Here is a 23,614-nt window from a genome sequence, read left to right as displayed (position 1 = left end):
AATTAGATTAATTTGATTGAAATAATCATAAAATAACAATTTATTATTTATATATAAAATATACATATAATATACAGTGTATCCCAACGTGTTGGAATTCTCTATTTTTTGAAAAATGACATGTCGGCATATCGTGTCGTGTCATGTTACGTATCGTGTGTCGGTGTTGGTGCTACTTAAACCATCAGTATCGTGTTTATTTTTTCCCAGTCGTGGAAGAATGTCCTGATTTCCAGTGCTAGCCTCCGCGCCAACTTTTCCAAGTCCTAAAGATATTCATGCCACGATAGCTTGCGGTACCACTGAGTAGTAGAACTCGTGGGATTTTGAATAGTCTCAGTCGCTTGAGTGGAAAATTTCACTCCGCTTACTAGAATACCTTATCATCTCGTTGGGCTGTACCTGAAGATGTCTTGGTTGGGACTGCGTCCTTGACCTGTCAGATGATGAAGTCTTGATCAGATGGACGTGAGAGAGAGAGAGGGAGAGAGGAAGACTGTGCTTAGTCTTCGCATGTCACTACTCAGACATCTGCATATGTAGTGATACAATAATGCACCTCTCCCTCTATAAAAAGGAGCCTCTTCCGGGATTGCAAAGTGCAACTTTCTCACTCCGTCCCCAAATGGCTTCGTTCATTTCTCCCGCATTCTCTGCGATGCTGGCACTGGCTCTTTTGGCAGCTAACTTTGATACATCAGGTATCCGGTATATTCATTTCGTCAGTAAGATGATGGATCAAATCTTTTTTCTTCTTGATGGACTAGAAGTCTACTCGTTCTTATCTTGTAATTCTGTGTGTGTGTTTTCTTTTTTCGCAACTGAGGATCTCCATGGTAGCTAGACGAGTTATATAAGCAAGTTAGTCACTCACGTACATGGTGACATGTAGATATTACACTGACTTGTTCTCTCGGTTGAGCAATTGTGAGGGAGAGTAATGCATGGCATCTTTCTTCATGGCTCACAATTGATTTACGTGCTCATTATTTTATGCATATCTAAGTGGAATGGAGCCGTACCAGAGCGCCGGTGTATCTTGACCTTTAAATGGTTTCTCCTCGTAGCTGAAGATTGTTATCTATGCATGAGTAATGCTGATAAATTCAGTTCATCATATATAAAACATGCATGGGATGGAATGATATACAGATGGCCATAGCCCTATTCTACCCTTAACCCAAAATAAAGAAAATTACAAGGAAAATGTTTGGAAAAATTTATAGAAATATGTCATTTACAAGGTAAGATGTGTACTGGGGAAATTCTGTGGAATCTCAAAATTTAGGCCTACCAAACTATTTTGATTGACCATGCCTGCAAGTTTTAGCTGGTGAGGTCACAAAACTAAGCTTCTCTTACACTAGGAGTGCAAACATGCTTTGACAGTACTAGGTACACAAATAATATTAATCTTATTTTTGGGCCAATCAATAATCATAAATTTGAAACCGCATGAAAGACCACTTTTCCTGTCAACAATTTTCATTCAACTGATGATGTTAGGTCTTGCAATCTTTTCATTCACATAATAAGAAGAGCCAAGAATTATGCTGAAGCAATAACTCTCCTGTCCATTCCATGCAGGTGCTCAAATAGGGGTTTGCTATGGAATGCTCGGCAGCAACTTGCCTTCGCGGGCAGATGTGGTTGCGCTCTACAACCAGCGCAATATCCGCAGGATGCGGCTCTATGGCCCGGACCAGCCCGCTCTCCAAGCCCTTAGGGGCACCAACATTGAGCTCATGCTGGGCCTCTCCAATGAGGACCTCCAGAGGATTGCCTCTAGCCAAGCCAACGCAAACACTTGGGTCCAAAACAATGTGAAGAACTATGGCAACGTCAAGTTCAGGTACATAGCAGTTGGCAATGAAGTGCAGCCTTCTTCTCAATATGCCCAGTTTCTCGTCCCTGCCATGCAAAACATCCAGACTGCCATCTCGAACGCCGGACTTGGGGGCCAGATCAAGGTCTCAACAGCTGTGGACACAGGAATCTTAGGAGAATCGTATCCTCCGTCGAAGGGCACACTTAAGGCCGATCATAGACCGCTCCTAGATCCTATAATCAGCTTCCTAGTCAACAACAAGTCCCCTTTGCTTGTCAACCTCTATCCATACTTCAGCTACAGCAACAATCCCCAGGAACGCCTCGACTATGCTCTGTTCACAGCGAACTCGGTCGTGGTGTCGGATGGATCACTCGGGTACCAGAACTTGTTCGACGCAATTCTAGACGCTGTTTACTCTGCACTAGAGAAAGCCGGTGGGGGGTCCCTAGAAGTGGTTGTGTCGGAGAGTGGTTGGCCATCTGCTGGCGGGAAGGGAACGTCCATTGAAAACGAGAGAATTTACAACTCGAATTTGATTCAGCACGTGAAGCAGGGGACTCCCAAGAAGCCCGGAAAGCCGATCGAAACTTACATATTTGCCATGTTCGACGAGGACCAGAAGAACCCGGAGTATGAGAAGCATTGGGGCCTCTTTTACCCCAATGGACAGCCAAAATTCCCTATTAATTTCAACTAATGGGTGCACACCGACTTGTATTAAGAAATAAGGGCACACCTGCTCAGTGATGTTAAAATAAGAGAGTTGCTGCACTATGTAACATGGAGAATCAGGAATGAAGAGGAATGGCAATCACAATAAATCACGAAAGTTCTCTTATAATTCTTCCTCTAACGCATATGACAGTGCTCATTCGAATATTTAGTTAAGAAAGTTTATCCTCAGACACCCATCACACACGATCAACTATTATTTAACATATGAATGTTCATAATCATAAGCTTCTATTTTGATAGATTCCAACCCTCAAAAATGTAATCCAATAACTTTTAGGAGGGTATAATGCTTAGCATCTTGTTTCAGGACGGACAGTTTTAAAAGACTAAGAATAGTGGTTGATATGTGGCTGCATGTAAGCTCAGTTTGATATTAGGAGTCCCCACATCACCATGCAGCAAGCTAGATTTTTCCTATCACCATCCTTATATTGGAAAAAGGCATCGTTCTAAAAGCTCGTAGGGTGTGCAAATGGAAACATACTTGCCTAGCTGCACTGATGGAAATTACTTCCACCGTTTGATGAATTGATATTATACTATGCTTGGAGGAGGTAGAGCTCATTTACAAATGATTGCAAGGATTTTGGGGAAAATACACTAGAAGTGTCAAAAGTTGTGTATGATGCTCACTTTAGTGTCAAAAGTTTCCGTCGAATAACTAAGGTGCCAAATTGGAGAGAGAAAGAGAGGCATTGAATGAGATGAAGGGATTAGTTGGGTGCCAGAGGGGCTATAAATATTTTGGAAGCTGCCAACTTCCTAAAACGGTCATTAATACGAGAGTGTACCCACGAAACGACTCGAAACATAAACATGGGATCTCAATCTCAGTCCCGTATCCTTGTGTCCTGTGTCCTTTGCCATTTGCATCTTGCCCTGCTTTCTTCATAAATTCCAAGGTTGAAGTTCAAGCCCCGTGGTCCATTGAAATTGCGATTCAAGCACTGTGATTAGTGTCACTGCCTTGGAGTTTTACAAATCAAGTGTCTTTTAGTGCTTATTATTGTTAACCCACTTAATGTAAACTTACGTCCAGCATAAAAAATTGGAAGCAATAAGGCCACGCTTGATCGTTTGGATTTCTAATCCGGATAAGATATGATATAAAATTTAGAGATTTTATTATTACTTTGACGATTATTTGGTGAGCTGCTTTTATCATGTAAAATTTTGGCTTTGTCCGCATGCAATTATCATCTCTAAGCTAGACGGGCATTGAATAAAAAAAAAAAGCGGCACCACTAAATGCTTCGACCACTTTCAAAGACTTGCCTGGTTTCTTCTTCAGTTTTTTTTTTTTTCCAGGGTCGGCGCATTCTTGCTCCAAGTATAAATGCATGTGACTATGTATAAGTTACTCCGGTATGGTCTCGAGTGCTTTCTTGCCAAAAAAAAGAGAAGGAATCTTGCTTGTCGAACTTCTTTCGCTCGAAAAATTGCCAGTGCAAGCATATGCCACAAGTTTCCTGCAATAAGTTCTAAGATATAGTATTTCGGTATGATTAAAATTGTAATTTTTTGTCATGATGGTAGGCAGTATTTGTTGGAGAGACGACCGGTGCTGCCCCCGACGACAAGCTGTGGCTATGCCATGCCAGGCATACTGGGTACGGTGGCTATGGCACTTGGGTTAAAGGCGCGAGAATTATTGAGATAAATCAACAACCATTCTCTATCAAGTCTTGGATAAGGACAGAGAATTACCATATACACAATAAAGTTGATTTGAGTTCCTAAAAGTTTTCGATGTACCATGAAAAATAAAAGCTAGATGATAAAGGACAGTGTTATCATGGACAAATGTATCTAGCTCTTATAAAGAATGCATAGTACCATAAATCGTTGATTATATCATGCTATTCACCCATTCATGATGATTCTCCTCCAAGTAAAGTATAATATCAATTCATCAAACGATAGAATTAATCTCCATCAGTGCAACTTGGCAAGTTTGTTTCCATTCACAAACTCAATGAGCTTTTAGAATGATGCCTTTTCCAATATAAGGACGGTGATTGGAAAAATCTAGCTTGCTACATTGTGATGTGGGGACACCTAGTATCAAACTAAGTTGCTATGCAACCACAAATCAACTGCTATTCTTAGTCTTGTAATAGCCAGTTGTCCTGAAAGAAGATGCTAAGCATTATACCCGCTAAAACAATTATCAGATTACGTATTTTGGGGTTAGAATCCATCAAAATAGAAGTTTATGATTATGTACATTCATCTAATAAATAATAGTTGATCATGTGTGATAGGTATCTGAGCATAAACTTCCTTAACTAAAAACTCAAATGAGCACTCTATTGTATGCGTTAAAGGAAGAAATCATATGAAAACTTTTGTCATTTATTGCAATTGCAATTGCCATTTCCTCTTCTTTCCTGGTTTTGTATTTTACGTAATGCAGTAACTCTCTTATTTTAACATCACTGAGCTCAAGATAGTTTTTTTTTTTTTTTTTTGGTGAAAGTAAGTGAGAGCTCAGGATAGTTGTGCCCTCATTCCTTAATGAAAGTCGGTGTGCACCCGTTAGTTGGAATTACTAAGGTATTTTGGCTGTCCATTGGGGGAAAAAGAGGCCCCGGTGTTTCTCATACAAGTCGGACGTGTTTCTCACGTCCGTCTAATCAAGACTTCCAACATCTGCCAGGTCAAGCACACAGTCCCAATGAAAACATCTTCAGGTACAGCCAAATGAGATGTAGAAGTTATCTCCATCTATCAACTATCGTGGCATGGAAGTCTTTAGGACTTTGGAAAATTGGTGGATGCTAGTGCTATAAATGAGGACATCATTCCAGCACTGGGAAAATAAACATGACATCTATAATGACACTAATCAAGAAATTATGTTTCCCTTCTAGGACACGGCAAGCCTTCGATTTTGCTTCTAACCAAGAGAATTTATCTTCATGGATAGACCTCGTCAAACAACATGTTCGACCATTGGCCCACTCCATTGATTCCCTCTTTAGTATTTTTCGCTACTCAAATTCGAGGCATTAACTCATAGCAAGAACAATTCCATGTAATACTTTAAAGTTACATTTAGTCATCTAGATTTCTAATCAAAATAGGACTAGTTATGATAGGATATGAAATCCAATGATTTTGCTATATCATATAAATTGTTTAGTGAATTATAGTAATAAATTCGAATGTATTCACATCATATTATCATGCACATTATTTAATATAAACAGCATATTAGTATAAATGAACTTAGAAGTTGCACAAATAGAAATGATAAAAGTCTCTCACAATACTCTTATTTACTTCTTTTTTTCCCTCTCTTTTTAAAATACTTTCCTTTTTGTTAAATAATAAAATATATTCATACATCTCATATACTAAAATACCTAAAATATGTAATAAACATAAATATACATTTATATTTGTATATTGAATTTATATTATGAGGTAGAATTAAATTCAAATATATAAATAAAAATAAGATTAAATCAAAAAACTAAATTGTTGTTATTTTTTGTTATTTTGAATTTCTTATCTTAGAATTCAAATGTTACGCATATTAAAATATAATTTTAATTTTATTAATTTAAGAAACTGTTATTTGAGAAAAATAACTTTCTTGTTATTAATATTAAAAATTGCATCCTTCTTTATCTCACATCTTTATGAAATAATTTTATCTGGATTATATTCTTTTTATATATGATTTTATTTTATTTCGAACGGACACCAGTTACGAGATGAAGCAAATTGGCACACACCTTTATTTTCTCCGTCTTCTTTAAGTTCGTTCATCTACTACTACAAAGCTCAATGAAAATTCCCGAAATGCCATTAAAGCACTGCTGGGAAGGAAAAAACCGACCTTTCCGTGTTGGCAGCTCCAAGGTCGAGGCGTCCGGTGAGGGGTCGCTTACTTGTGATCCCAATGACACTCCCACCTATAAACTTGACCATTTCTTCTGCTATTTAAAGACTCCATTGCAGGCGGCAAGGACCAACTAAAGCTCGAGTGCACGATACGACTGCGACTATGACTGGGACTGTGAATTTGAGCGAGCCATTAGCTCACAAAGCAGAAACGAGAAACTGGTGAGCTGGAGTCATGTAGAGATAGAGAGAGAGAGAGAGAGAGAGAGAGAGAGAGGCATTGAATGAGATGAAGGGATTAGTTGGGTGCCAGAGGGGCTATAAATATTTTGGAAGCTGCCAACTTCCTAAAACGGTCATTAATACGAGAGTGTACCCACGAAACGACTCGAAACATAAACATGGGATCTCAATCTCAGTCCCCTATCCTTGTGTCTTGTGTCCTTTGCCATTTGCATCTTGCCCTGCTTTCTTCGTTTGTTGCCCCCCCCCCACCTTCTCTCTCTCTCTCTCTATATCGGACCGAGCTTCCATACTCAAGCCCGTTCACCCCCAATATGTCTACGGTTTTTCTGGCAAGGTGAAGCTCGGGCAAAAAAGACCTGCACCTAGTCCTAAGACAGAGAACTAAAATGAGAGAATGAGGATCTGGAATTAAAAAGAGGCCATGATAGTTTTCCTACTAACATCCTTTGGTCGACCCAATCTGTGAGCTGGATCCGTCGCCTGCAAATCCAGTGTTGGATTCCAATCACTTTCATAAAATATGACCGTGTCAGCTGCTGTTAAGTTAATTCCCAGTCCACCAGCTCTGGTACTTAGTAAGAAGACAAAAATATCATTCCTGCAAGAGGAATAAAAGAATTTAACAATAGTGGTACTGCTTAATTTTCCAAAGAATAAGGAATCACCCACAAAACATCATTTTTATTGTAGACAAAGTGAGTCAGAACATCATTCTAAACGAAGAGGTGAAGGGTTCAAAACCCAGGGGAGGCGCTAGGTGTATTAAGTGTGACTCAGGGGTGGTGGGTCCTCCTGCTTAAGTGTCACTTGGGGGTTTACGGCGCAGCTATCGGCTGCAAGCCGGTTCCTCCAATACCAAAAAAAAAAAAAAAAAAAAAAAAAAACATCATTCTAAAGGCTCTACCGATGTTGAAAGTCTCTGACCATATCTCGTCAATCCATAACGGTGGAGGATCCATCCAACCTTAGGTACCTATTTTTTCTGTAATTCATAGAGTCCTGTAAAGATGTAGTATACCAGCTCGGGACAAATCTGATCAGTAGAAGTATCCACTCGCGATAAATATTGTTATATGAACATCAATCCATTTCTCCCTGTAATAAGAGAACGTTGACGCTATCGTGCACTTAAGCACCTAATTAAGCAAAGATAATAAGAAGAGCGGTGATGAAAATGAATCAATTACAAGTCGGACTAGCCTAGCTAGCCTTACTGATTCTAACAGAGTGTTGAAAGCAATAAGCAACATAGGGACGATTCCACAGATCCATGACTTGCCAGCATGTTTATGGAGTCAACCAAAATGTGAAATTCAACATAAACTTATTAACACACATAAAAGTTACCATTACTCATTGAAAGTATCGACCACAATTGAAAAATTTGCAATTTGAGTCAATGGATTTGAAGAACTTTTGCAAACCAGTGAGAAACTTGAAACCAATATTCACGAAATCAACAGGCTGAAAATAGCTTGCTCGAGAGGGAACGCAACTGCTGAATCTGCATAGTGCACTCATATTCCACTACCACCTCGCATCTCTTGGTGCCAAAGGACTACCATTGACAAAAGAGGTTTTTGAGAGAGAGAGAGGATGTAACACCCTTAGACTGTCACACTCTCCACCCTTTAGGAACCTCTCTGTGGCCCAGCCGCGGTCAGGAGTCGGCTTTGATACCAGTTGCTCCACCCTTTAGGAACCTCTTTGTGGCCCAGCCGCGGTCAGGAGTCGGCTTTGATACCAGTTGCTCCACCCTTTAGGAACCTCTTTGTGGCCCAGCCGCGGTCAGGAGTCGGCTTTGATACCAATTGTACCGCGGGAGTCGGCTTTGATATCAATTGTAACACCACGAGTCTCCACTATACATATATTGTCCGCTTTGAACATTAAATCCTCACCATTTTGTTCTTCTCAAGACAGTCCATTCTACCCCAAGAAAATGCGTGTGTATAATTAGAGGTCTCACTGCCTTATAAGGCAACCCAGAACTCCCTCCCTAGGCGATGTGGGACAAGAGACATGCCCCATCCCTATGCATGTCCAGGGGACGGAGGACACTGTGCTCATAAGGGATGGAGAGTGTAATAGCCCAAGCAGTGGTGCGCAAGGAGGAGGGATGGCAGTGCATCCGCGCCTCGGTCCTCAGACGTGTGCAGAGAGGGGGGGCATGTCTCTTGTCACACATCACCTAGGGAGGGAATTCCAGGCTGCCTTATAAAGCAATGGGATCTCTAATTGTAGACACGCGTTTTCTTAGGGTAGTATGACTTGCCCTGAGAAGAACAAAACTGTGAGAACTTAATATCTAAAGCAAACAATATGTGTACGCTTACATTAGTGCAAAATTTTATTTTGGATCACTTAAATGCTAAAAAGTTTGAAAAATGATCATTTCAGTACCAATGCCGATCTGATTGACTGGAAATCCGACGGCACACTTTTTTATTAATTTTTGAAGTTGACGTAACTCGTCGGAGAGTATAGTCGACATCCAAACAACAAAATGATACCGTTTGGTGTCTTTCCCCAAGTAAGAACCCTGCAAGGGCTTCCTTCTCGTCTTCTTCCCAAAGAACAACACTCGCAATAGCACCGGCACCAGCACCGCTCCGCCTCTGGTTCGTTCGACATTGTTGACAAACCCAAGCACTTGTCCTCCTTCTCCTCCTTCTCCTTTCTTCTTCAAAAGGACCCGTTTCAGCCGCTTCCTGAGCAGAGCCCAATCCACCATCTCCATCTGTGCCCTCCTTGTCTCCCTCACCCTCCTTATCTTTGCTCTCTCCACTGTCGAGCCCCCTTCTTCCTCCTCCTCCTCTGCCCTAGCCTCCTATTCTTCCCACCGCTTCTTACCCGAGCAACAACCTCAACCTCTCCTCGCTCACCTAGTTGAGCACTACAACGGTGGCTGAGTGACGGAGGTCAAGTGATGGCGGGTGAGCGACGGTGGTCGAGCGAGCTATGGTCAGCATTGGGTGAGGATCGGACAAAGAGCCCTAATTTTAGTCCCCATATGAGCTACGTGGCATTGTTTTTGTTAGGCCGTTCACGTATGATGGCAAAACGACGTTGTTTCTAAAGGAGGACAAAAAACGATGTCGTTTAAAAGCTACATCAACTTCTTTTTTTAATATAAAAGCCACATAACTAATTTTCATGCAGATGATTTATATGGTATGCACACGCTTCGGTATATCTATTCTAATCGAGATCTTTTCGTGCTGCACTAAGGCGAGCTGACTCTGACCATCTGTCGACTACAACCTCATAAGGAATCAATGCTCTTCCTGACTCCTTAATAAGTCTGTCATAACATTCCATCATGTTATACTTCCATTCCCACACGGGACTCTCTCAAGTGCTTGAAAAAGCTTTCCTGGCTTACATTGCCAAATTCTCGCTTACCGATATCTCCAACACTCACAACTTTATTGGCGATATCTATCGTCATACCGATCTACCAATCCCGATGATATAGATTCTGACTCATCTTCGCACTGTTTGGACAACGCTGAAGTTGCTATGATGAGCTTCCCATAAGATCTCTTCTTTAATCTCCGCATCATCAATTACACACAATCATCCTCAGAACCTTAGCGTTCTGTTATCAAAAATCTGAAAATCAACCTCTCTCATCTGCATTCTCTTATAGAATCTTCTGAATTTTTGAATCTATCCACTGAAGCGATTTGATTCTGATCTGAACTTTCGGCTCAATTCTGAGGGTAGTCTTAAGATTCAAAGATGGCCTACCTTAGATTTGAAAACCGAATTTCAAACTTTCTCAAATAAGATCCAATCCTTGAGTACCAACTGTGCAACTAAGGACTCTCAACTCAGTGCATCTGCGACTTTGCTCACCTTACCAGAGTGATACAAAATATCATAGTCATAATCCTTAATGAGTTCCATCCAGCGACGCTATCTCATTTTCAACTCCTTTTTGAGAGAATACGCACTTGAGATTTTGATGGTCGACGAAGATATGGAATCTTTCTTTATACCGATAGTGCCTCTAAATTTCCAGAACGAACCTAACTACTGCAATAACCCTATCATGCTGCATCAACAAGTAACCCAATCCTTTAAACGACGCGTCACTGTAGATCTCAACCCTCTTGGACTAGATGGAACAGTTAGCACATGTGCGGTAGTTAGCTCTTGCTTAAGCTCTTGAAAACTACACTTGTACTTACTTGTCCACACGAACTTTTCTTACTTCCTCAGTAGTCTTGTCAACGTCGATACTAACACTGAAAAACTCGTATACGAACTGTCTGTAATACTTTGCTAAACCCAGGATACTTATGATCTCTATCACTACAGTCAACATCGGCCAACTGATCACTGCTTCAATCTTGGATGGGGTCTACGGAGATTTCTTCGCCTGAAATCACGTGACCTAAGAGCGCAACACGAGTCATCCAAAACTCACATTTGTTAAACCTATCGTAAAATCCAAAAGTACTCAAAGTCTGAAGTATCATCCCCAAATGTCTCTCGTGCTCCTCAGCACTCTTTGAACACACCGGGATAACTTCACTGAGCACAATCACAACTGATTCAAGTACCCTCAAACATTCTGCTCATAAGACCCAAACAAACAACTAAGGTGTCCATCAAACCATACGGTATTACAGTGAACTCATAACTGCCGTATCGAATGCGATATGCTAACTTCAGTATGTCCCTTTTTCCTGATCCTCAACTAATGATACCTTGACCTCCAGTCGATCTTGAGGAATATTGACATACAAACACAACGAACCAACTTTCTTCTTCACAAATAGAACAAGTGCTCCCCAAGGTGATACACTGGACGTATGAATCCCCTATTCAACACTTCCTGCATCTGCACCTTCAGTTCTTTTAACCCAAGTAACACCATTCGGTAATGAGCTTTAAGGACTGGCTCTGTTCCAGGTGTTAATTCAATCATGAACTCAATTTCTCTTTCTGACAACAAACTTGACAATTCCCTAGAAAATGCCTTAGAAAACTCCTGTACCACGATTATAATCTCCATATTCGACTCCTCAACTGACGCATCCATTACAATTGCCATGTAAATTCGACAACCAACAATCTGAACTAGGTCATCTTCAACGACGAATAACAAAGATTGAAGTTCCTCTTCAACTTTAGTGATTCAAAACTTTCACACGCTAACTGAACAAACTAAATTATGTTATTACCATGATTCAAAACAACAGAAAGCTCCTTGGGCTAAACCCTTTCATAAATGACTTCCAAGTCATACTTAAGCAACCCTTCAAGTACAACTATAGTTAGAGACTCATCTTTCTATCACTTTATTACCACAACGAAAATCTTATAACCTTCACTGAAAATTCTGCTATACTACTCTGATAACAACATCTCAAAAATATTCTTCTTCTAATTGATGCACGGTCAATCCCTTCATGCTCCTCTAGCCATCCTAGCGGCGTCCAATCTGCAGTAACAGTGCTTACGCTCACCTGAACTTTCACAGTTAGTTCTCAACATGCCGGCTGTGCTGGCCATATTCAAATCATGCTCCCTTTTTACTCTGACACTAGGCTGACTCATGCCTCCTTTCCACTGACTCGGCACACAATCAGGGAGTCGTTTACCTCCTATCAAGGAATATCATGCACCCTTATTTGCACTGGGGTCTGTTCCAAGTACCCCATTAAATGTCCCGAAGCATGCTTCCTCTGTTCTGTCTCATCAACGGCGGTACAAAAACAGCTATGGTTCCATCCATCTATACGAGCCATCTTTGATCAAATGGCTTTACTGGCGACACTTATAACAAGTCATTTCCCTCTTCCAGCACGGAACGAATCCATGTCTTTTCTTACAGACACGACACGCATCGATCAAGTTGAGCACTAACTTTCCAACTCTACTCTTCTGGTTGGGTGAAACAGGGCATCTTTCTTCTGACATCGGCCTTTCTCTCCAACCGATTTTCATCTCTGTCTAAACTGAACCTTGACTCAGATACAGAGACTTGATCCTCGATCACAACTCCATATTAGGCCTCAACAGGCGCGGTAGTAACAACAGCGGTCACAACACTGGCAGCGGTAGAAACAACGGCAACAGCAACGGCTCAATCCTGAGCTTACTGACCCAACAAGCTTCCAAAGGACACTAGCGCCTGAACGATCTCAACGGACCTAAGATCGTTCGGTGCTGCTACACTTTAAGTACCGACTTGCAACGGTACTCTCACACTCGCGCTGGTCTAAGCCTGCGCTTTACCTCAGGTACCAACTCTTGTCAGCATCCTACCCTGAGGTACAGGTCTTATCGACCTCCTCCAAAGGAGTTGTTCTCCACTCCTGGTCACTCATCTTACAGGTTCCTTATAGAAACCTGTTTTCCGATTCCAACATCAGGTTGAAATTTGAGCGACCCCACAAACAAGCTACCAAACAGCTATCAACCACATGCATCAGCATATTAAAAGCCTTTCCTACTAACTATCCCATGACTCATCGCACCTTATTACTCCATACACAGACCATGCTTTGATACCACTTAAACGGGGATGTCACGCCCCGAACCCCGAGCGCGCGCACATCCCACTACGGTCGATCAAAAATGCGACATCCTAGGATATGTCGCCAACCCATTTATTTTATTACGCATGCGGAAGCGAAACAAATCCCCTGACAATAAAATACATGATAGAAAAGCAGGAAGCAAAACCACAACATAACACTTCCATAATTCAACAGAGTTACAAACAGAGGTCTACGGCCAAAAGTCTACAAAAGACCGGCTCTTAAAAATGAATTGTCCTACGACCTACCAGTCGAACACGTTCTCCAATCTTACGACTTCACATCTGCAACTCCTCAAGGCCAACCAAAGCTATCTGGCCACTCCGTCCACCGGGGACCTGAAATTTTAATCCCACAACCGGGATGAGACGATGTCTCAGCAAGTTCAACCCCCTAAACTCCTATTAGAAAGAAAATACACCCCGGGTGGCCTAGCCACATCACACAGAAGACTTACCTCGCCTCAGCCTTCATCTGCAGGTTAGCACAATTTATATAATTCAACCACGTACAATTATGATAACCAAACAACCGTGGCACAATCACATTATCAAAACAATTCAACCACTTGGATCGTCTCAGCGATCAATCGACTCGGCTGATTACATGTCATTCTAGCAAATCAATCATTGCTCTCAATCACGGCCCTATAGGAAGGTTTAACAATCAGTGGCAATCACGGTCCCACTCGACACGACCTCTCCTAGGTGGTACATCACGGCCTCACTGGGCACGACCTCTAATAGGTGGTCAATCACGGCCTCACTAGGCACGACCTCTCATAGGTGGTCAATCGCGGCCTCACTGGGCACGACCTCTCATAGGTGGTTCATCACGGCCTCACTCGGCACGACCTTTCCTAAGTGGTATGTCACGGCCTCACTGGGCACGACCTTTCCTAGGTGGTACATCACGGCCAATCTCCCATCAATTTCTACACTTAGGATTTATAAAGAATCCCTATTTATCACAATCACACTCCATTTGCCACAATCAATCATCAATTTCAAATTCTAAATACACAGCAGCGATCAACACGAAATTCTGAGAGAATAAGGTTCCAAACTAATTTTCAGAATTTATTAAATAATTAAATTTATTCCGAAAATTAATTAAATAATAATATTCATAGTTTTCGAAATCCACACTCAATTTATAATATCCAATCATCAATTTCAAAATCCAACTACATAGCAGCGATCGGCACGAAATTCTGAGCAACCGGGGTCAAAAATAATTTTTCCGTTTTTTTTTTTAAATTAATATTTTAATAATTTCGGAATATAATATAATATTATAAATTCCAGAATTCGAAATCATTAAATAATTCAAAAGTAAAACCCTATTATGTCACATCAAGGCTTTATATTAAAATAAATGTCGTGACCAATTTTTTTGGGTGTGAACCACCTAGAATTTGGCTAATGGATTATTAAGCCTAGACTTAATTCGGGCTCTCCCAAGCCCATACCAATTCGCGACTTAAGTTCAAGTTCTTAACATGCAATTGATTTTTTAATCAGGAGTCGCCACTAATCTATTTTTTGGTGGGTCGATTAGAAACCCAAATAAAGTAACGGGAATTTCACTTTACTCCTACGAACTGCAGACTATGGGCACGGGGACTTGATTACACTAGATTTCTCTAATGCCCTTTCGGTACTATTCTTTTATTTTCAAAAACGTTTTTGCAGCAAGCTTAAATTGATTTTAAATCTATTTCCTTAACATGTGAGGTGATCATGCAAGTGCGCAATCCACCAATTTAACACCCGAGATAAACAATAAATAAATTGCAAACACTTACCTCAAAGCAATGAAAGCATCTCGCAATGTTAAGTTAAAAACCACATCAACAACCCTAGATATGGTTTCTAATTAACACGCAATTTCTTTTTATTTGTTTTCACTTTTTAATGAAAATCATGCAATATGCAATGCAATATACAATGCAATATTAACTAAATGACCTAATTCTAATGACATGCAATTTCTAATTAAATAGGCTTAGCAAAAATACTAAATGACATGCATCCCAGTGAATCTAGCCCTAATGATGTGCATATGACATTTTTTTTCTTTTTCCTAAAAGAATGCATTTTATCATAATAAATCTAATTTAACCTATGCCATTTTTTGTATTTTTCAGGTAAAATGTGAAAATTACCTAATTAGATTAAGATCCTATTTAATTTATATTAGGAATTAGGTTGAGCCAAATCCTAATTTGAACTAAAATATTATCTTGACCTAAATAATCCTAAAATGCAATATATCTAAAAATGCCTAAACTTATAACAAATTAAAAAATCTAAATTAAACTAAGTGCAATTTAACCCTAATATGCAATGACATGCAAAATATGCTTTAACACTACATTGCATATGCATGATGATTTTTTGTTGTTTTTATTAATTTTCGAAATTAATAATTGCCAAATAATTAAAACATGCAACCTAAATTAAAATCTAGCAACCTAAATTGATTTTTTTGAATAAAATTCTCATTCTAAACATGTAAACCCTAAAACATGCAATATTCTAATTCGAACATATCTCGAGATAAATAAGGCAATTAAGACGAGACAATTCATTCAAAATCATCGAAATATCACACATCGTTCGAGATCAAGAGACAATATTTCGCTAATAAAATCAATAAATTGATCTTAAGCCTTAAAGATCAAAATATCAATTTTATTCCCGCTTAATTAATTATTTCATCTAAGGCCTTATAGATGAAATAAAAAATCTTGGCGCGATTGCGAATCCGGTAATATGTTGAATTTCCAATCATATACTAAAGACTAATTATACTAAAAAAAACAAGATAAAAGTAAAATAAATTAAATAAAATAAACTAAAGAAAACTACCTAATGTGTTTTCTCTTGTTTTTTTATTGGGCTTGGCAGCCGTGGGTGACGCTCGGACGGAGGACTCGGCAGCGGAGTGCGGCGGCGTCGGGCTCGTGGGTCGCGGCGGCAATAGTGAACGGTGAGAGCTCGGTTGTTGCGGAGCATAGTGGAGCGGAGCAGCCTCGGGTTTCGAGGTGCGGCGTCGGGTGTGCGAGCGCGGCGTCCGGTGAGCGGAGACGGGCGGCGAAGGCACCGGGTGCTTGGGCGAGGCGAGCGGCGCGGCGAGGTCGGAGAGCGGCGCAGATTTCGGAACTTCGACGTCGGGGCGGGGAGCGGGTCGCGATGGCCGGTGCGGGTTCTCGGTCGCTGCGGCGTCGCGGGGTCGTCGGGTGGTGTGCGCGAGTTCTTTGCGGGTCGCGAGTTGCTACGCGGCGAGGCTTGCGAGTGCTAGTGCGCGGCGATGACCGGCCGAACCGCGAACCGGCGGGTTGCGGGCGAAGCGGAGGGACTCGCTTTGCAGCGTCGGTGGCGGTGCGGAGGCGCGGTAGAGCTCGGAGATCGACAGGCGGCGTCGCGGCGGGCGGGTGTTGCGGTGGCGCGGCGTCGGCGAGGGCGGGAGCGCGGTCGTCGTGGGTGGTGCTGGTGCAAAGTGCTCACGGACAGAGGAGGTGCGACGCGAGCATGGGCGGGGGCTTCCACGCGAAGAAGACGAACAGTAGCTCCCTACCGCTTTTTTTCTTTTCTTTTTTTCTTTCTGGCCACACGTCACTTCTGCACTCTTTCTCTTTCTTTTCTTCTGCAGCTGCTGACTTCTTTCTTTTCCTCTGCAGTTTGTCAGAGGGGAAAAGAAAAAAAAGACTTCTTGGACGACAAAAGGGAGGAGGCCTTTCTCTTCTTTTTTGGTATTTTTCTTTCCTCTCTTCTCTCACGATCGTGTTTCTTTCTTCACGAAATTCTTTACGAACTTTTCTCTCCAATTTTTTCCAATCTGAAAATTTTTCTGAATTTGCCGCCCCGAATACCGTGCGGGTCAACCCCTTTTATAGTGATTCCGATCGGCCGCTTTCTATGGAAAAGTTTAAACTTCCATCTTCTCGTTGCATTAAATCATGGATGCAAATCGGAGCATGATTTCGCAATCGCCTCGATTTTGTATCGATTCCTTCCATTTTATCAAAATCCTTGCCATTTGTTCACACTGATTTTAAAATTGTTGCTGCATTTAATAAAACCCGGACATCCGTCGGAATTCCATATTTCCTTGCATACTTCAATCAAATCAATTTTTCCCTTTTTTTATTTTTTCTTTTCATTTGTCTAAAAATGCAATTTTTATTTTCCTTATTTTCCTAGATTTGCTAAAAATAGGTGTCAACAATAAACATACTTAACTTTAAACTAAACAGACTTTAACTTAATTAAGCATCTTAATATAATTCTCAACCAAATAAGCTAATCTAACCACCTAAACTTATTTAACTTAGACTAAGCACACTTAGGACATCATTAACCATCTAATCAAGGTTTAGTGAGTTAAACTCACCGGATTAACGAGCCGAGCGGACCAAAACGACGAGGGCGACGCGAGGATCGACTTTCCTCAAAACGGGCCGAGAATCCGGGCTCGGGAAGGCGGCCAAAACGGCCCACGAAGGGGCTGCCATACCCATTTTCTTGGTTGCTGTCCACTGCGATTTGAGGCCGAGGAAGGGCGGATCCGGGGCCGGCTTAGGTCGGAAACGGGCGGAGGAGCTGCGGCGGTGCTGCACGGCCAATGGCGGGGCCTCACGGTGGCCGGAGGTGAGCTGGACGGCTCCGGCTGAGCTTCCCCAGATCTGGAATCGCTGCTGGACTCGCGGAACAGCAGGGACGAGCAAGCGCACGGTTGCTGGCTTCGTCTGCATGCGACGGCGACTTCGGCCGCTCCGGGGACAGGACGGCGGACGGCGACGGACGAGGCTTCTCTGGTTCGCTGCTGGGTGCGCCGAGCTGCAGCGGAGATGGAGAAGAGAGGGCGACGGTGGCGCGGGCTAAGCGACGGCGAGCGGGTGGAGGGGCGGAGCAGCTCGCGTGCGGACGGGCGGCGACGGCGAACGGCGGAGGCGTGCGACGACGGCTGCTGCTTCTTCTGGTCTTTGGTCTCCATGGAACCGAGCAGCCGAAGAAGGAAGATGGGGTTCGGTCGATGGAGGAGAGAGGGGAGGAAGAAGAGAGGGAGGAGAGAGAAGAAGGGGGGCTTTTTCTTTTCTTTTTGCCTTTCTTTAATCTAACAAATTGGCCCACCAAGTGATGTCATGTTCCACTAACTTCAAATCTCTCCCCACAACAATCTTCAATGGGTCCAATTTATTTTTCCGCCAGGGCATAAAATCTTGCATAGCCAATTCTTCAATTCCACTTGATTCTCTTCCAATTAAATCAAATTGAAGTCCATAAAATTAATTCAATATTACCACACTTCAATTCACATCTTCACTTATCCATAAAACCAACTTAAGTTCCAAAAGCACGACCAAAGACGGGCCTACTAATTTCTCGAGCCAAAATAACCATTCTCTGATTTAATTTCTGAAAATTCTGATTATATGAAAAATCTTCCGAAGATGAGTCAATATTCCTAAAATGATTTGTGACACACCCAGACTTCCAATTTCTGAATTCGATCTCAATTCCACGGTTAATTTCACTTTGGCACGATACTAGCGCGGCCCAACCTACCGGGTAGCTTTTAGAAATTTTCATGCATTTGACCTGTGGTTGATCATCTCAAGCCACAATGTACATCTTTGAAACATTGGCGACTTTCGGTTGTCGGGGTAATCTCAAGGTTTCAAATACGAACACTGAGGTACCCAATCGATAGTATAGTCGGTCCAAAGTGTCGATCGACATGAATTGTGCGATCCGGTGGAATCACCCACACTGATCACATGCCTCGTCGAGTCGACCTATCTCCAATCTTTAATCGATTTTAATTGTGCCGTAATGACCCTTGCAGACTAGCTCGGTCGAAAGGTCACTTCCTGGTCAAATTCTCGAGTTTGATGCATTAGAAACTCTTAACAGCTTCACCCGATAGACTCGTTTCCACATGAGTGGCCAACTCAAGGAAAAGAACTATATGCGTGCCAACGAAATGTCCGTCTCAATTTATTGAACATAGAATCGGAAAATCGGGATGTCACAAATCTCGACAGCAAGATCAATCCCAGTAATGGTATAATTTTACGGCTTTGACTATTGTGGCAGGCCTAAAATTCCTACCGTCCAAACAAGATTTTCCACTCAGACCAAAAAAAAAAAAAAAAAAAAACAAGATTTTCCACAGGGAATTAAGTGAACGGTCGAATAGGCCGTTTGATGAGGTCTATCCATGAAAATAAATTCTCTTGGTTAGAAGCAAAAGTTTGGAAGCTATTAAATACACCTCGTTTCAAAATGTAAAACCCTTTCCAAGAAAATATAATGGAAAAGTCTAATATGATTTTAAAATGTTGTGAGTTAGATGGCTTTATGAAATTGAAATTCTCTATACGAATGTGTTTTCACATTCTAGAAGTTTAAAAGAAAGTCCAAAGGTTAACCATAACAAACCCCTCGAGTACAAGGAGCCTGCAAAGAGTTATCTTTTCGGCGTGTGTATATACACATGCGAAGAGGGCGAGAATTGGCACCCGACGTTAACAACTCTCTAAGCATTACCCAGCGAACACAAAACTGAAGGGTCGCCATGTCCCGGAAGGAAAACATGATATCTTAGTCAGTGTTATTATCAGTGTCGTGTTTATCTTCCCAGTTGTGGAAGAATGTCCTGATTTCTAGCAACTAGCCTCCGCCAACTTTTCAAAGTCCTAAAGATATCCATGCCACGATAGCTTGGAGTTCCACATGGTAGTAGAAGTCGTGGAACTTTCGAATAGTCTTGGTCGCTTGTGGAAAATGAATGGTTCATTGGGACTGCGTACTTGACCCGGCAGATGATGAAGTCTTGATCGGATGGATGAGGGAGGGGGAGAAAGAGAGACTGTGCTTAGTCTTCGCAAGTCATTACTCGAAACCTGCACCAATTAGTGATACAATTCACATCTCCCCCTACAAAAGGGAGCCCCTTCCGGGATTGCAAAGTGCAACTTTCTCACTCCGTCCCAAATGGCTTCTTTCATTTCTTCCCTATTCTCTGCGATGCTGATACTGGCTCTTTTAGCAGCTAAATTTGATACAACAGGTATCCAATTGTTTCATCTCGTCATCAGTAAGATGATGGATCACATCTCTTTTACTTCTTGATGGACTAGAAAGTTCTACTCGTTCTTATCTTGTAATTCCATGTGTGTTTTTTCTTAATTCGCAACTAGGATCTCCAGGTGGCTTACTTAGTTATATAAGCAAGTTAGTCGCTCGCATACATGGTGACATGCAGAGATTACACTGATTTGTTCTCTCGGTTGAGCAAATTATAAGGAGAAGTAAACTATGACATCTTTCTTCATGGTTCACGATAGGTTTGCTTGCTTAATATGTTATGCATATCTAAGTAGAATGGAGCCATACCAACCCGCCGATGCATCATTGACCTTTAAATGAATCTCATCGTAGCTGCAGATTGTTATATATGCATCAGTAATGCTGATAAATTCAGTTCATCATATATAAAACATGCATGGGATAGAATGGTATATAGATGGTCATTGCCCTGTTCTACCCTTTACCAAAAATCAAGAAAATTACAAGGAAAATGTACGGAAGATTTTCTAGAAATGATGTCATTTATAAGGTAAGATGCGTGCTGGGGAAAATCTGTGGCCTCTCAAAAGTTAGACTTACCAAACTATTTTGATTGATCATGCCTAAATTTACAGCTGGTGAGGTCACAAAACTAAGCTTCTTTTATATTAGCAGTACAAGATGTTAAATCTGCTATGACATTACAAGGTACACAAATGATAATCTTTGATCTTCTTTTAGGCCAACCAATTATCATAAATTTGAAACCGCATGAAAGACCACCTTTCCTTCAACAATTTTCCTTCAACCGATGATGTTAGATCTTGCAATCTTTTCATTCACATATTAAGAAGAGTCAAGAATTATGTTGAAGCAATAACTCTCCTGTCCCTTCCATTCAGGTGCTCAAATAGGGGTTTGCTATGGAATGATCGGCAGTGACTTGCCTTCACGGCCAGATGTGGTTGCGCTCTACAACCAGCACAATATCCGCAGGATGCGGCTCTATGACCCAGACCAGCTTGCTCTCCAAGCCCTTAGAGGCACCAGCATTGAGCTCATGCTGGGCGTTGGCAATGGGGACCTCCAAAGGATTGCCTCTAGCCAAGCCGAAGCAGACACTTGGGTCCAAAACAATGTGAAGAACTATGGCGACGTCAAGTTCAGGTACATAGCAGTTGGCAATGAAGTGCAGCCTTCTTCTCAATTTGCCCAGTTTCTCGTCCCCGCCATGCGAAACATCCAGACTGCCATCTCAAATGCCAGACTCGGGACCCAAATCAAGGTCTCAACAGCTGTGGACACGGGCATCTTAGGAGAATCGTCTCCTCCATCGAAGGGCACACTTAAGCCTGATCACAGACCGCTTCTAGATCCTATAATCAGCTTCCTAGTCAATAACAAGTCTCCTTTGCTTGTCAACCTCTATCCGTACATCAGCTACAGCGACAATCCACAGGAACACCTCGACTATGCTCTGTTCACGGCAAACTCGGTCGTGGTGCCGGATGCACCACTCGGGTACCAGAACTTGTTTGACGCAATTCTAGATGCTGTTTACTCTGCACTAGAGAAATCCGGTGGGGGGTCCCTAGAAGTGGTTGTGTCGGAGAGCGGCTGGCCATCTGCTGGCGGGAAGGGAACATCCATTGACAATGCGAAAGTGTACAACTCGAATTTGATTCAGCACGTGAAGCAAGGGACTCCCAAGAGGCCCGGAAAACCGATCGAAACTTACATATTTGCTATGTTCGACGAGAACCAGAAGAAGCCGCCGGAGTATGAGAAACACTGGGGCCTCTTTTTCCCCAATAGAAAGCCAAAATACCCCATTGATTTCAACTAATGGGTGCACACCGACTTGTAGTAAGGAATAAGGGCACCCATATCTTGAGCTCAATGATGTTAAAATAAGAGAGTTGCTGCACTATGTAACATGCAAAACCAGGAAAGAAGATGAAATTGCAATTACAATAAATCACGGAATTTTTCAAATAATATTTTCTTTAATGCATATGATAGAGTGCTCATTTAACGATATGACATTCAAGTGAGAAAAAAAAAATTGGCACTCAAATGAACGCAGTTCGAAAGTTTTGGACACTTCTAATATTTTTACCCCTTAAAGGCTCATCTACCATTTTTTTCTAATCAATCTTTACTAGATTCAGCGGTGCCACTTTTTTGTCTCTCTCTTTTGCCCGAGCTTTACCTTGCCAGAAAAACCGTGGACATATTGGGGGTTGACGGGCTTGAGTAAGGAAGCTCAGCCCGAGAGAGAGAGGGGCAGGCCAACAAATGAAGAAAGCAGGGCAAGGTGCAAATGGCAAAGGACACAAGACACGAGGATGCGGGACTGAGATTGAGACCCCATCTTATGTTTCGAGTCCTTTCGTGGGTACTCTCTCGAATTAATGACCGTTTTGGGAAGGTAGCAGCTTCCAAAACATTTATGGCCCCTTCGCATCCAACGCTCACGCTGTACACCCAACTAAAGCATTCATCTCATTCAATGCCCCCCTCTCTCTCTCTACATGACTCCAGCTCACCAGTTTCACGTTTCAGCTTTGCGGGCGAGCATGCGACTCCTCTTGGGTCCGCCGTGACTCGCTCAAATTCGCAGTCGCAGTCGTGGTCGCGGTCTTAACATGCACCCCGAGCTTTAGTTGGTTCTTGCCCCCTGCATTGGAGTCTTTGAATGAACATAAGCGATGGCCAAGTTTATAAGTGGGAGTGTCATTAGGATCACAAGTAAACGACCCTTCACTGGACGCCTCGGCTTTGGAGTTACCGACTCGGAAAGCTCAGTTTTTACCTTCCCAGCAGTACTTTAATGGCATTTTGGGAATTTTGATTGAGCTTTGTAGTTGGGTAGTAGATGAACGAACTTAAGAACTAAGAAGACGGACATAATAAAGGCGTGTGGCATTTCACTTCATCTACTGAGACGATGGACTCGAGCTACTTAGATTGCGTTTGGTAGTCAGATTAAAATTCAAAATGTATTTGGTACCTACTTAAGACTGGATAAAGTTAGATATAAGAAAGATATAACCTGATAAAATTATCCTACGAGAATGTGTGATAAAGGTGAATAGGATTTCTATATCCATAATAATAAAGTTTTTTTTTTCGAATAACAAACTTCTTAAATTAATAAAATCAAAATTATATTTCAATATAAATAATATTTGAATTCTAAGATAAGAATTTCAAAATAAAAAAAAAATTACAACAATTTATTTTTTTATTAAATTTATTTTTATTTATATATTCAAATTTAATTCTATCTTATACTATAAATTCAATATATA

At 41.7% G+C, this 23,614-nt stretch overlaps 1 protein-coding gene across 3 annotated transcripts; it reads left to right on the top strand.

Annotated features, from left to right (window-relative positions):
• The first annotated feature begins 399 nt into the window (after positions 1–399).
• On the top strand, positions 400–22,298 carry LOC104444630 (glucan endo-1,3-beta-glucosidase, acidic-like). Of its 3 annotated transcripts, none has more exons than XM_018877048.2 (2): positions 400–701; positions 21,203–22,298. In XM_018877048.2, the coding sequence occupies exons 1-2, from the start codon at positions 554–556 to the stop codon at positions 22,144–22,146; spliced, it is 1,092 nt and encodes a 363-aa protein (XP_018732593.1). In that variant the 5' UTR covers positions 400–553; the 3' UTR covers positions 22,147–22,298. The 3 variants fall into 3 exon arrangements, with proteins under 3 accessions (XP_018732593.1, XP_010056661.1, XP_010056651.1); XM_010058359.3 differs by lacking the exon at positions 21,203–22,298 and adding an exon at positions 1,588–2,672 and having other exon boundaries at positions 547–701; XM_010058349.3 differs by lacking the exon at positions 400–701 and adding an exon at positions 20,146–20,301.
• Positions 22,299–23,614: the final 1,316 nt, after the last annotated feature.

This window comes from Eucalyptus grandis, chromosome 1, assembly GCF_016545825.1.
Source record: "Eucalyptus grandis isolate ANBG69807.140 chromosome 1, ASM1654582v1, whole genome shotgun sequence".
NCBI lineage: Eukaryota > Viridiplantae > Streptophyta > Magnoliopsida > Myrtales > Myrtaceae > Eucalyptus > Eucalyptus grandis.
The sequence above is the reverse complement of the archived record's forward strand: the minus strand, read 5'-3'. Positions and strand labels throughout refer to the sequence as shown.